We start from the raw sequence: 14,167 nt of genomic DNA on the forward strand, positions 1-14,167 counted from the left end.
GACTTTAGCTATAGTAAACACTAAAACTATTTTCAAATTTGCTTACTAATTTAGATTCATCAAATGTTTATTTTATCTATTATATCTCTCATTTCATCTTTCCTTTCATCATTCCACTCAACTCCAACCACTGTTTCTATGGAAAATCTACCGCGTACAACTCAAATAAAATAAATTAATATATAGTAAAAAAATATTAAATATTTAATATTTTTTAATTATTAATTATTTTATTACTATATAATAGATAATTCAATATACATATTTGATGTAAATAGTCAAGGTGAAATTTATCTTATATTATTTTATTATTATATAATAAAAAAATAGCTATTCCATTATGGGACTTATGTAAATGGAATAGCTAAAAGTTAAAATTCATCTCACATTCATCGAAATTGTTCTTTAACTTTAGCTAATCCATTGAAGATGTTCTTATATAAATGAAATAGCTAAAAGCTAAATACTTTTTCACATTAGCTAAAATTGTCCTTCAGCTTTGGACAAATCCACTGCGAGTGCTTGGCTTGAAAAGGAAACTTTAATACAAGGAAAATTATTAGGTATCCTCGGAATACCTCAAATCACTACATACTTGCCATGCATGTTATTAAAATTTTATGCAAGCACTGATTTTAATTGATATGGTATCCTATGATGGGATATGAGTACTTTAAATGTCTGTATTTTTAAAATACTTAATAAGTAGTCTTTAACACACTCGGAGATTTATGACTTATCTAACCTTGACATTTCGGAAGTATATAACGACAGACGCAATCCCGGGAGAAAACGTCTTTCAAATGGGGGCAAAAGGAGACCGACCCATCAAGAAAATCAAGCAAATATAAGACAAGTAGGAAGATCGATCAGGTTTATAGATCCGTCAAGAAAACGAAACCTTGAGACATCGTTTTCTTTCTTTCTTTGAGCAAATCAAGGAAATGTGAAGACAAGTAGTAAGAATTGATACGAAACAAAAGCTCTTCAGTGCGGTTTGGTCAGCCACCAGGATTCAATTACAAAACCCTTTAGACCAAATTGCAACCTCGTGACAATTATTCTTTGAAAATGCAAGTGGAAAAGTTGATAAAGATTGATATCTTCCTACGTGTTGAATAAAAGGCCAAACCGCACATAGACAACAGCATATCAAACGAAATCATTTGTATTGTACCCGCACTACTTTAATCAGTTGATAGGGCTTGCAACCAGTTGTCGATTAGTGCCCCACTTCACGCCCCTACCAAAATTCCTCCAATTAGTGCATTTTGGTTTTCTTTTTTAAATGTTGAAAAAATTTACCACTAGTGAATTTGTGTGTGTGTGTTTTTTTAATATATAAATTAAAAAAAAAAAATGCACTAAGAGGCAACTTGGGAGGCAACATAGCATCACCCAATTAATAAGTATTTTCGGAAAATAGAAAAATACTTTAACCATAAATAGATTACACAAAAATAAATTCATAAATAGATGCGACTTGATGTAATACATCAGATTATAAAGTTACTAATATTATAAAGTAGATCTAATAGATTTTATAAAATCATATTAATTTGTAGATTTATTTTATGTAATTTTTTTATATTTGTAATAGTTATCGAATGAAATATAGATATGTGGTAGTCTCACCTATCAAGAGATCATGTAATGTCAATTAAGATCAATGTTTATATAAGTAATTTTAATTAGAAAAATAATATTTACAATCGTAGAGTGCTCAAATACTATAGCACAATTTCTTTAAAAAAGTGAGTAAATTTATTATCATTTATTTTTTTATCATCCCATAATATGATATTAGATAATAGATTCACAAATTAAATATATTAAATAGTCTCTAATAATTTAATACCACATCATAAAATGATAAGTGAATGATAAAAATTGAGATGATAAATAGTATTACGCTTTTTTTTAATTATATGGCAATAATGTTGTGATAAGATAAGAGTATCATCCTTGCTTTAGGATTTTCTGATAAGTTTTCACCATAGTCTTTAAAAGTGGATGGCTCGTGGAATAACGAAGGTTTATGAAAATAAATAATAACAAAGTGTCGATGAAATATAAATAATTATTTCTTTTCATTAATTTAAAATTTTAAAATAAATGATAATTCGTGGCTGAGAAAAATATAAGAGAAAGAAAAAAATATATTTATCATCATTTTTTTCATATTGTTTTTATCATTATATGATATGACATTAAATGATTATTTTACGAGTGAAATATAATAATTAATTTCTACTTATTTAATATCACGTTATAAGATGATGAGAGAATGATAAATAGCATTACTACTCGTTAAGAAATTCAAGGTTTTGGAAAATAAGTGAGAGGTATATGTTCAACTTTTTCCAGTCTAATTTCCTAAAGGGTAGTGTGATTTGAATGACATTAATTCGTTGTCCATCATTTCCATGCTAAAACACTAAAAGTAGCACAAAGCATCATAATTAAATATGCTCCACTAAATGAAATTGTAGGTGGTAAGAAAATAGGAACAATCCCTTCCATAATTATGACTTCAAGTGCAGTGGATAGAAAAGAATGATCCATCTTCCCTCATTGTCCATACCATGTTCATGCTTGCTAGCATTTCTTCAACATGTTGGAACTTCAAATTTTCACGACCCCCAAACACTCGTAGATAATTGTTGATTGAAATGTAAAATATGATGATTTTATGTTAACTCTTGCACGGTGTCGAGGATGAGTCCCATTTTCCCTTAACATCAGGGAAAAGTAACTGCATTTCCTTTTAAAAAAAAATACAACTTTATTATAAGGATGGATTGTCCTTTATTTTATTTTATGAATAATATTTTATACAGTCACAAAATATAAATATTTTTTAATTATTTTAAAAAAGAGTAAAATTTATTAATAAAAAATTAAATTTTTTATATAAATTTTATATTTATATTTATAAAATATAATTACACAATTCTTTCGCATTCGAGATTATAACAAGCATTTATCTTATTTTATACCGTGAAAATATCTAGAAATAATAGACTCACACCCTAGAAGAGCAATGAAAGGTCTAGAATTTTACAAATAAATAAATAAATAAATAAAATCTCCACATGGAGTTAAGAGTTAAGTGCTGCTGGCCCCCACCTCCCACCATGGACCAACGTTTTAATTGTCAAGACTCAAGTAGCATTACTACTTTACTAGCGTTGGTCCTGTATCTTATCCTCTCCCCTTGGGCGGAGGAACCGATGCATATGGCCGTCTGGACTGGACCATATACACAACAACAATATGAAGGGTAACGTTCGCATGGTTCTTCCACCACCTTCTTTCTCTTCTTTTACTTTACGATTCTTCTTTAAAAGTTCTCTTTATGGAATTCAAATTTGGTGGAGGTCCTGTGAGAGAAGTCCGAAGCAAGTTGCCCCAGTTCCTTGGTTAGTGCCGGTGCCCCACAGTAGAAAACTCCTGCAGACATTTGGGACCCAAAAACACACAAGCATTAAGACAAAACTGTTGACATCACTTGATGATTATTATTGATGCCTTTCCACGCAAGTGGTTGGTGGCCAAGCAAAAGATGGCTTTCATAGGGGTTAGGGTGGTTAGTACTCACCAACTCGAGTGTCCGGGTGGTGGAGAGCTATCTTCTTGTAGACTTGTCGCCAGTTGGGTTTGGCGAAGTGGGATTTGACTCTGGTCCCAGATACCACGTCCACACCATTCTTGGCGTGTTGGAGAGACTGAAGCATGGTTATCAGTGCAGATCTAGCGTCCCCTTCTTCGTACACGCTGGTGCAGTAATTGTGCAATTCTATCATCCCCTTCTCGTCCAGCTCAGCCACTTCGTTCATTATCCCTTTGAACCAATCGAATGAACCCTGTTCTCTCGTCACCCAATAGTAGTAGGCTTTCCTCGTCTTGAATCCTGATTTATTGCTCTTGTTCTTACTGTTGTGCGATGGGGTATTGCCTTGCCCATTCTCCAAAGCTCCTTCCGATGAGTTCTCTTCATCTTCCTTCATCCTGATGTTGTGAATGATGTCTTTGACAATGCTGACCATGGGCGTCGCCCCGATCCCAAGCCCCACCAGCAAAACCACATCGTACTCCTTGTAGTCTTGTGCTGGAGCTCCATATGGACCGTCTATCAATATCTTCGGAAAGCTTTTTGTTTCACCCCCCGAGACATAAGAAAAACCAATGATATTAGATCATCTATCTCAAGCACGATTGGCATCACCAAGTATAGAATATAACATAGGTGGAGACTTTTCAGAAAGGATAAACAAACAGAGGAGATGAGCAATGGGCAGGCCGCAGGGGCTTAGCATCCTTTTCTTTACCTGGGGTTGTTGGGTCCTTGAATGAAATCAGCTCTTAGCAGGCCGCTCTTCTCAGCAGATGGAGGCTGACAGACCTAACCAATGCAAAGGGACTTTCATATCTTAAAGCACAACTCAATAAGCCAATTTGGTTAGGAAGTAAGTTTCCATAAAGGAGAAAACTGTACCAACCTTCGAGAAAACAGTTTTGAGCTGTCGCGTCCAGTCACCCAGTGTTCTAATGTGGACACTTAGGTAATCGTCTGCCGGTGCTGAAGTTATGGAAAATGGGTGCCTGACAGAACCAACATTAATTGGTAATTTGGTATCACATTAACACGGACTTTCAGCGATATAATTGTTAGGATTTGGGTCCAAGCCAACTGGGCATTAATAGCAACAATGTGCATCCATCCACTTGTCAGGTAGCAATTGGGTTGTTATTAATCTACTACCCAAGTTTATTTTTAAATTTTTTAATTTTTTTAACCTCCTTAATCACTAAAAAAAATTAAAAAAAGATATAATTTTACTAATTCTAACTTTTTTAATCATTAAGTAAAATCAAATATTAAAAAAAATCAAATACAAAAAAATAATAGATAGATAATAGTTACCTAGTAACCCTATCATTATTCCTGTTATAATATACATACCATTCAAAGGGAGACACCGCAGCGCAGTTGACAAACATGTACTGTCCACTCTTGTATTTAAAGCCCTGAGGCTTTGACATGTGCAATGCCAACACATTTCCCGGATAAACGGCAACCTTCAAAATTGACCCACCAAAAAAGATCAATCAGCGTGATGACTCGATTATAGAAAGGATAATTGGGGGAACTTGAGCTAGCGAGAATTGTTTAGGGATATGAGATCAAAGGCTTGAATTCAATTACCTTTAGAATCTTAACGGGCTTGATGCTGGATCTGAAAGCTCTAACCAATCTTTCACATGCATACAAAAATACAGGCACGGCCAAATACATCCATGTCTGCCAGCAAAAAATAGTAGTTTCAATGTGAAAACAGATAACGACAAAAGAGAAAAAATGGGGGGAGGTGGGAAAACAGGCCAGACAAATTTAAGGTCAGAAGAGAGATGCTAACCGTTTTCTGATACCATTTTTTGGAGAGGTAGAGGTAAATGCCATGGACAATGAGGAGAGTATAGACGATGACAAAAAGGTGGTGGGAATACCAGAAGGCATTGAAACCAGAAAAGTTCTTGAAGGGCTTGGGGAGGTTGACCCGATTTCGCCTAAACCAAGGGGTGGCTAGCGTGAATGCTATGGCCATCAAGACCACCATTATTATCCCTGTCACCCCTTCCACCCCCTTCACAAACCACCAGTAGTTAGGAGGCTTTTCTTCTCCAAAGTAAGGTTTCATGGGCTCGTATTCCTCCTCCGTTGCGTGAAGAAGTCGTGGGAAATCACATGTTAAGTGAGAAACGGCGTGCAGTCCAACCCCGACGGCAATTCCGGCAGCAATCACCTGAATTTAAATTAGAAAAAAAAAAGTAAGCCATCTTTAGATTATGGGAAAAAAACTTCCAAAAATTTGAATAAAATCATGATTGTAAACATTCTGTAGATCACATCAACATACCTTATGGAAATTAAGGTTGTCATCAAACGGAACAATTTTCCCTAATTTGGTTTTGTTTCTGAGCCAAGTAATGGTGTTCCGGCATACTGGTAGTAATATCAGGGCCATGTTGAATTTGACCGTCTCTGCCCCACCTTTGGCAACGCAAACACAATACCCCATCACGTGGAACACGGCCTTGTTTCGATACTGCATGAACTTGTACGCAAACAGACCCAGAACAATTCCAAGCCATAGCAACATTACCCATACCCTTTGCCAGTTATCCATTAGGAAGTACTTACTCTTCTGGAACCATATTCTTAGTGGGTTGTCTTCCAGTGTAGGCTTCAGCTTCTGGCTTAACATTTGACTCAGAACTCGGCTATCAGTTATCCTGACAGATTGGTTCGGAGCTTGTAATAGCAGTGTTTCGAGGTTGTATATCTATTTCCCATCAAGCAATAACAGTGACTCAGATTATATAAAATGGGAATCCATGTGATTCAAATGGAAGTACACGCCTCTTTTCATGTAAATACGTACCATGATGTATCCGGCATTTTCTGGATCTAACTCTTCCATAATCAAAGCTGCATATTCCTTTGCTTGTTTCTGAATATTGGAGAGTTTGTTTGCAGAAGCGCTCAGGCTGATAATCTGGAACAAGATTTTTTATTTTTTTTTTAGATTTTCAATCTTCAACTTCTGTATATAATCAGTAGAATGTCTATGGCCAAATTATCTCGGGAGCATACCTCTTCGACTTCTTCTTCGCTGATTCTTCCATCAGCGTCTTTGTCTACCCTGAGTGATTAGAAAGAATAGATTAACACAAACTAACAAGTAAAGAGAATTATTACTTACAAAATGGATTTTATATTTACATGTCAAAGAAAATCTGGAGCCTGGAGTCGAAGCTTTCGTCTGAGATTTTCTGCCAGAAGTCTTTAAGCTGCTGAATGTTGATTAAATCACCACTTATGTGATGCCTCCGAGCAAGTGCTCGGAAAAGCTCACCCGCGAACTCCTTCGACTCCTTGTTCATACCTATAAAGAATATAACCGGTGATACGAATATTAACACCGAGGCTTCTGAAGTCAGATTGTTTGGATTTAGGATTTCAGTTCCCTACCTATGCATTCCCCGAACAATGATGCGTCAAGAAGTCCGTTGGTAGAAGCCGTCAGCTCGTCGAATCGTTTCTCGATGGCTGGCCATCCGGCGGCGCCGCTCGTCTTGGCAGCGATAAACTTGAGGCCCTTCAAGGCATGGACAGCAGCCGACTTGTTCCGGTCGAAACGCCCAGCAGCAGACGACCTTTTGGACAGGGAAGTAAAACGTTTGAGCTCCTGTGAGACCTGCCGGATTTTGGCCGAAGCGCTCCGCAGCACGGACGAACCCAAGGACGAAGAAGACTTCTTCCCGAGCGTCCTCTTGGCCATCAAAGCCAGCTCCGGATCATCTGTCTCCGTCTGAAGGCTGTGAACCGCCACGGAATCATCATGGATATCCAGAGTGATCTCCACGTAGTCATCAGCCACATCGCCAGTGCTGTTACTGTTCCTACTTAGGCTGTGCCCAGAAGGCAAATTGAACCTGGCACTCTTTCTACTCCTGTTTCTGCTAAATTGTTGAGACGGAGCTGCTCCTGCCAGCGGACCGCTAAATGCTTTTCTCCTGTCGTTCCCGACGATCTCTACGTCGTCGGAGTTCGTCTGCAGGTGAGCTCCTCTTCCGTCTCCGCTTCTCATTTTCCCCCCTTATTCCAGCACGTTTAAGCAATGTTTTATCATCCGAACGCAAAGAAAACTTACGTATATATATATATATATATATAAGAACTTGGCTGGATTCGCAGAAAAGTCAGAGAATTGAGATTTGAATGACGGAGATCGGAAAAGTAGAAGAAGATGCAATAGATGTTTTCAACCGAAGCTTAACAGGCCATGATCTTACAAGATAACTCTCGATGATATCTTTCCAGAAAGAGAGGCCTCAGCTTTATATAATTTACACAGGTGTCGACTGTTTCCACTGATCACGTGAACAAGTAGTTCAGACTCTAGACCCCACCAGAAGAAAATGTTAACACAGTTGTCGGTCAATCGGTCTGTCCAAACGATCTATTTGGGCGGCGATCAGAAAAAATCTTTAGAACAATATTGCTTTTTTCTCTAGAATTATTATAATAATTATTTTCCTACTATGTATTGTTTTATAAAATTAAAATTTACTTTTATTAAGACACAAGATTTATAGCTGAAATTTATGTTTACAGATAAGGGAACATGGTAGCTGAAAACTTATGCATGGTTTAGATGAGTTGACTTCACATGAGTTGTTGAGATTATTAATAAATAATAGTGAAATATTTAAATTGAATTGAAATAAAATAAGTTAGAAATAGTTTTAGTTAACCTGTCTTATTAGCTTTTGATAATTGTGATAAAAACAAAAATTTTGAATAAAAAATTTTAAAAATTAAAATATCGTTAGAATATAAATTTTAATAATATTTTTGTTAAAAGTTTGATAAAGTAGATTTTTTATTTATTTTATGTTTTATTAAAAAATTTGAAAAAATTGTAATAATTAGTTAATTATTAGAATAAAAAGATAAAAATTAAAAATTAAAAAATATTTATATTTATAATATTTAAATATTAAGATGAGATTAAAACATCTCTTTATACAAACAAAGCCTAATCAATTACAGTCTCATAATACATATGATAAGTTTTTCATCTCTTTCTTAACTTCCTAAATATATGATTGCATTTTTTTTAGATTCATCCTCACAGACAACACATCATAATTTTTTATTTTTTATAAACTTTTTTAAAATTTTTTTAGGATTATTCTTCTTAAATTAATTGAATTCTTTTACTTATTATCTATATTCTAAATATTTGGTAAAAGAAAAAAATATATAATATATGGTATATGAACTTATGTTTAGTTATTTTTCTTATTTTATAAGAACTTGGTTTGAAACTCTCTTTCTATCCATATAATCTCCGAGTTTCCTCTCTCTACATGTATAAGATATTCTTATGAGAGTAATTAATAAAATTATAGAAGGGATGAGGTTGTAAAATAATTATAAAAGAATAGTAAATATATTAATATATAAAGGATGAGTTGAAAATTAGTGCATGGGACATGTGTGGCCTATAAGTGTATGACACTAAGTTATTATATAGTCACAATAAAGTGGATTGTTGACGATGTGAATCATGTGATTTTAACTTATATTATATAAGAGTAAAACCTCGTGCTTTAAAGTCATATAATATATGTAGATATTGGGGTGATTGAAAGAATATCCGGTGGTTATAACTATAGTGGACCCACAATGGAAACTTATTTGATTTCATCTTACTTTCTTGAGTTTGTCAACTATATTACATCTTTTATTTTTTTATTTTTTTAAGATTGATGATAATATATTAAATAAGATAAACGATATTTACAATTATAAAGTACGTAAATATTGCATATTAATTTTAAAGAAAAGTAAATAAATATGTTTTCGTATAAAAAATTAATCTTTCAAAAATAAATTTCATTATTTTTTAGAATGTATATCTTCATTTATACCATCCATGATTATATTTAACATTAGTTATTGAAATGAATAATTAAGTGAATTTGGGTAATTTGCATGTGGGAATAATTTCCACCCCTTGTATTTTGTTTTAATTATTAATGTAAATTAGCATATTCTAGAAGACAAGCAAAAAAAAAAAAAAAAAACATATAGATCATCAGAAATCCTGCTCGCTGCATCGGATCAAAGGCTTCTCGCTTTGTTCAATTTACTTCTAATTTATTTGTTGGTCGTCAAAGGAAGCTGATGTGATCTTCGGACCTCTTTAACACATCGACCAAGCAATAAAATCAGATTCAATTAATAAGAACTAAAAGCGACCAATTCCTCATTAAAGAGGTTCGTTGAGACCAGAATCATGTCTGACTTTTGGATTAGGAAAAATCTTCGTACTTCGACTGGTCAACCATTTCAAAAATTTAGTGGGCATCCACGGTTGAAGTAGAGTTTTCCGATCGTTAATTCATCAGTTATCATCGGTGCATGTATGCATATATATGTAAAGCGACAGAATGCCATGATCTTCAAAAGATTTCTTACCTTGAGGTGTAAGTTGTAAGATATTTCCGTCCAACCCCACGTTCCAATGTTGATAAGTTGAGATAAATTAAATTAAGTTATAAATAATAATATTTTATATATTTTATTAAGATGAATTTAATTTTCTTAAATTGAAACGCGTTAAATTTTTTTAAATTAAAGATGAAGGACTGAGGCATGGATAAGTGATGAGTAGAGCCGGGCGGATTGACTGAATGCGTTGGAAGCGCGGATGCATTCATGGAATCTTTCACCGGATGATCCGGTCAAATGGGCTTTAAATACAAAGTTGAACCAATACGGATGATACAGCTGGTACTTTACTTTGACCAAACGTGTTCCGGAGTCTTTCGACGCCAACGATATTTGACACTTGAGGAGAATCTAAGATCCGTAATTCGAAGAGCCCGTCTACGCTACTCTACTTCGGTAAATGGCGCGTTTTTCTCGGCTGTATTCGGAAGAGGCTGGTCTTTGTCATAACTTTCGTTTTTTTTCATTGTCATTTGGAGATATCCTTTTAAACAAATTAAACAAGAGACAGGAATATCATATGTAGTGAAGCATTTAGGATTTGGCTTATTTTGTCACTTATCGTAATTTTGTCCAAACATGTTGTATATCTAATAAATTTTTAATCGAAAGTAAGCCAAACTCAAATATATTAATTTTTTTTTGTTTATTTCAAATTCATGAACAATATTAAATGCTTTAAAAATAATTGCACGATCGATATATATATCTACTTGCTTATATATTTATGTATTTTAATTTCAACTTGAAAGAGAACTTAAGCTCCTTAGCTATATATCTACTTGCTTATATATTTATGTATTTTAATTTCAACTTGAAAGAGAACTTAAGCTCCTTAGCAATTCCAGCACGTTGATATCATGTCCAGGAATGAACATTCGTGGAGATGAGGATATGTGGGAAGGAATAGCTTTTTGGAGGATTCAAACCATAACAAAAAGTGCACAAACCTATGATAGGTGGAAGAGTTTTATTATGTTGGAGTCTTGTAATTTTTAGTGCGTTAATATCTATCATAATAGTTCGTGATGGTCTAGATGATTTTCTTAAAATAAACTCACGAATTAATATAACTTGATGTGATACGTCAGATTATAAAATTATTTTTATTATAAAATAACTCTAATGGATTTTATAAAATTATATTAGTATATGGATTTACTTTGTGTAATCTTTTCATGTCTGCAGTAATTCTCTTTTTTAAATATGTGTATGGTCGATATTTCCTACAATATTCTTATTTGACACGTGTTTCATTATTCAGAGAAAGACATCGTATATAGACTCCATTGTATTAAATATTGCCCATGAACAATGTAAATTTTAATATTTAATGCAATGGAATCTACATTATTGTATTTAACTCTCTCTAAATTATAGAATATATTTAAATAAATAAAAATTGTCAATTTTCTACGAGAAAGGAAGAGACGACGAAGGGGCCATCATAGAAGCCCAAAAGGAAAACAAAAGATCTAACATTAATATAGAGCCCAAATGGCCAATTGGGTATCATCTTTATGAAAAAAAAAGTTCCAATAAACCACATGCACATGGCTCTTTTGGGTTGGTGTTAGGTTCCCATTTGAATATAACTTTGACCTGTGAGCCTCGGCGTCCTAGAATTCTAGCCCACACAGCGTTCCTCCTTGAAATAGATTCAATAAAATAAAGAATAATATCATCCAACGCACCATATAATATATTTATTTTATAATAAATATATGGTATATAAATAATAAATATAATAATTTAATTAGTTTAATAAAAATAAAATAAAATAAATAATATTAAAATAAATAAAATATATGATGTGAAAATGATGAGCAGCTTGTCTAAAATAAAATATTTACCATTAAACGAATAGAAAAATAGAGTGCGTGCTTAAAGTCGCAAATCACAATGATGCCCAGAAAAGCCTTATCAGTACTGCCACTGAACAGTAGTCACGTGGAAACTGGAATGGAATCCATTAACCTCGTTTACTCCACTTTTAAAGGCACCGAGTCCGATCCGACAGTTTGTGGTGAGAAAGTATATGAAAGGAGATTTTTTTTTTTTTTTTTCCCTTTTTTAACATTTGTGTACCGTTCACGCTAAATGTAGCAGGCTGCTAATAAAAATAGATTTAAAAATAAATGGTCTGTTAGAGGCAATTTTGAACTATTTTTCTACAAATTTTACATAAAAATGAGTTTTACCCAGAGTGCTATTTGCTCTAGTATAGGACCCCGATGAAATTGTCTAGGTTGGTGAGCTTGGCAGTTCCGTTTTGAGAAATTCGCTTTTAATATTCCTTTTTTTAATCAAAAGAAAAACATTTTGAAGTATATTTACTATGTTGTTTTCCAGATATCGCCTAGGTTGAAACGCTAGAAATAGATAAACAGCACATCCAAATACAGCATTCATGTACTACTGCTTGGTGATTGCATATGGAATCATATGATAAAGGGCCAGTTCGCTGAAAAAACCAAACATGTGCGTGTTTAGACTTTATTGGGAGGAATGCCCAAAACCAAAGGAGACGCTCGATCGTTGATTGATTTGTAGTAGTGGTCAGTTAAATAGAGCTGTTGGGAAAGAAACGTGTCTGCGTAATGCGTGGCTGCTTTACTTCCTTTGATCTCTTCAACGGCTTGCATTTATCAGAGCGCGTTCTTGGCCGCATGCAATGGATGATTAATTGGAGTCTGAGAAATTGAGAACGAACCCCGCACCGCGGCTGCCTGCCATCAAGTGGCCGCAACGCGTTATCTAATCGCATGCATGACGGGCGCAGGCCAACCCCAATCCAAAGTCTCGCACACAATTTTTTCAAATATCTCGCGTTAATGATGGTAGAAAAGAGTTAGTTAAGAGGAATTTGTTGTGCCATTAAACTTGCCTTTATTAGTCCTTGTATGCTCAGTGGTCGATCGTGTAGATTGATCATTGAAGAATTACAGATGTAGCAACTCGAATTTAATGTTTACGTTTAGGTCGAATGGCATCATCCTTGATTTATATAAACGATATATGGGGTTCATGATTAGGAGCTCAAATTCAATTCCTTTCATTACGAGGACAATCATTTCTTAAACAATTATCTAGAAAAAATAAAAACCCGAATTAAATACATAGATAATGAATTGGACGTTAGGTTGATTGAGAGTAAGATATTTTTTTAAGGGAAAAAGAGGAGAGAGAAGAAAAATTATTGGGTGGTGAGACCGGTGACCAATTAGAATCTGCCGAAAATGTGGAGTGGATGAGGAGAGGAAGCAGCTTGAATGGAGCTGGAAGCCTGGAACACAGTTGCACAGCACACGAGGCCAGTTCAGTAGCAGTTAGCAAAACTCTAATTCCGGAATCCTTTATAATTCCCCGATTGGCATAATGCCATCTCTCTGTCTCTCTCTGCTCTATTATCAGATACGAATAACAGCTTATTGTATTATTATTATTATTATTATTATTATTATTATTACGAGGGTTTTCAATGGCAGAGGCTTGAAGGGCCATGTGCACAGGTTGACAGTCTTCTGTTGGCGTGCAGTCGGCAGACCAGCCACATGTTTTCAAGTCCTCTGGACCCCACTTCCTCCCAGCCGTATTCCTTTATCATCATCCTTCGTAAACAGCAACCCTCTGGCTCTTCCTTCAAATAATACTACTACCCACGCTTCATTTCTCTCGCTTTTCAGTCTCCACAAAATCAAACTCGCACATGCATGCATGCATCCAAATAAATAGACATATATATATATATATATAAATAAAAGTACTAATTCTCAAATAAGTTTAGAATTAATTAATCTTGATCTTACAAACTTTAGCCAAACCATCGTATTATAATGATCATAATCTGTTTGTATGCATATTTGGATGACAAAAATAATGCCCGTTTCTTGAATCTTATCTGGCCATAATCATTAAGCTGTGCCGAAAGAAGTAAAACTTAGACGCAAACACCTGTACAGAAGACAAAAGTATCGAGGAACCAGTTGGAACCAACTAGTAAACACAGGGCCCCAAGTTCTTTGCTTTAAAGCAGATTTGGAATAGAGGTAAAAGAAATTTGAGTTTGAAATAAAAGTT

General features: G+C 34.4%; 1 protein-coding gene across 1 annotated transcript; it reads right to left on the bottom strand.

Moving 5' to 3' along the window:
* Nucleotides 1-2,970: 2,970 nt before the first annotated feature.
* On the bottom strand, nucleotides 2,971-7,886 carry LOC122313653 (respiratory burst oxidase homolog protein C-like). The gene is made up of 12 exons (XM_043128830.1): nucleotides 7,037-7,886; nucleotides 6,788-6,950; nucleotides 6,659-6,707; nucleotides 6,447-6,560; nucleotides 5,922-6,347; nucleotides 5,421-5,807; nucleotides 5,210-5,305; nucleotides 4,967-5,082; nucleotides 4,503-4,605; nucleotides 4,332-4,405; nucleotides 3,602-4,152; nucleotides 2,971-3,453 (listed from the first exon to the last, which is right to left on the bottom strand). The coding sequence occupies exons 1-12, from the start codon at nucleotides 7,653-7,655 to the stop codon at nucleotides 3,344-3,346; spliced, it is 2,808 nt and encodes a 935-aa protein (XP_042984764.1). The 5' UTR covers nucleotides 7,656-7,886; the 3' UTR covers nucleotides 2,971-3,343.
* Nucleotides 7,887-14,167: the final 6,281 nt, after the last annotated feature.

Source organism: Carya illinoinensis, chromosome 6, assembly GCF_018687715.1.
Source record: "Carya illinoinensis cultivar Pawnee chromosome 6, C.illinoinensisPawnee_v1, whole genome shotgun sequence".
Taxonomy (NCBI): Eukaryota; Viridiplantae; Streptophyta; class Magnoliopsida; order Fagales; family Juglandaceae; genus Carya; species Carya illinoinensis.

What these genes read in the sequence shown, in the direction of transcription:
- LOC122313653 (XM_043128830.1), bottom strand. Translation starts at nt 7,655, where the DNA reads ATGAGAAGCGGAGACGGAAGAGGAGCTCACCTGCAGACGAACTCCGAC. An exon ending in ACAACCTTAATTTCCATAAG is followed by an intron (nt 5,808 to 5,921) that starts GTATGTTGATGT and finishes ATTTAAATTCAG; the next exon opens with GTGATTGCTGCCGGAATTGC. An exon ending in CCACCCGGACACTCGAGTTG is followed by an intron (nt 3,454 to 3,601) that starts GTGAGTACTAAC and finishes AAATGTCTGCAG; the next exon opens with GAGTTTTCTACTGTGGGGCA.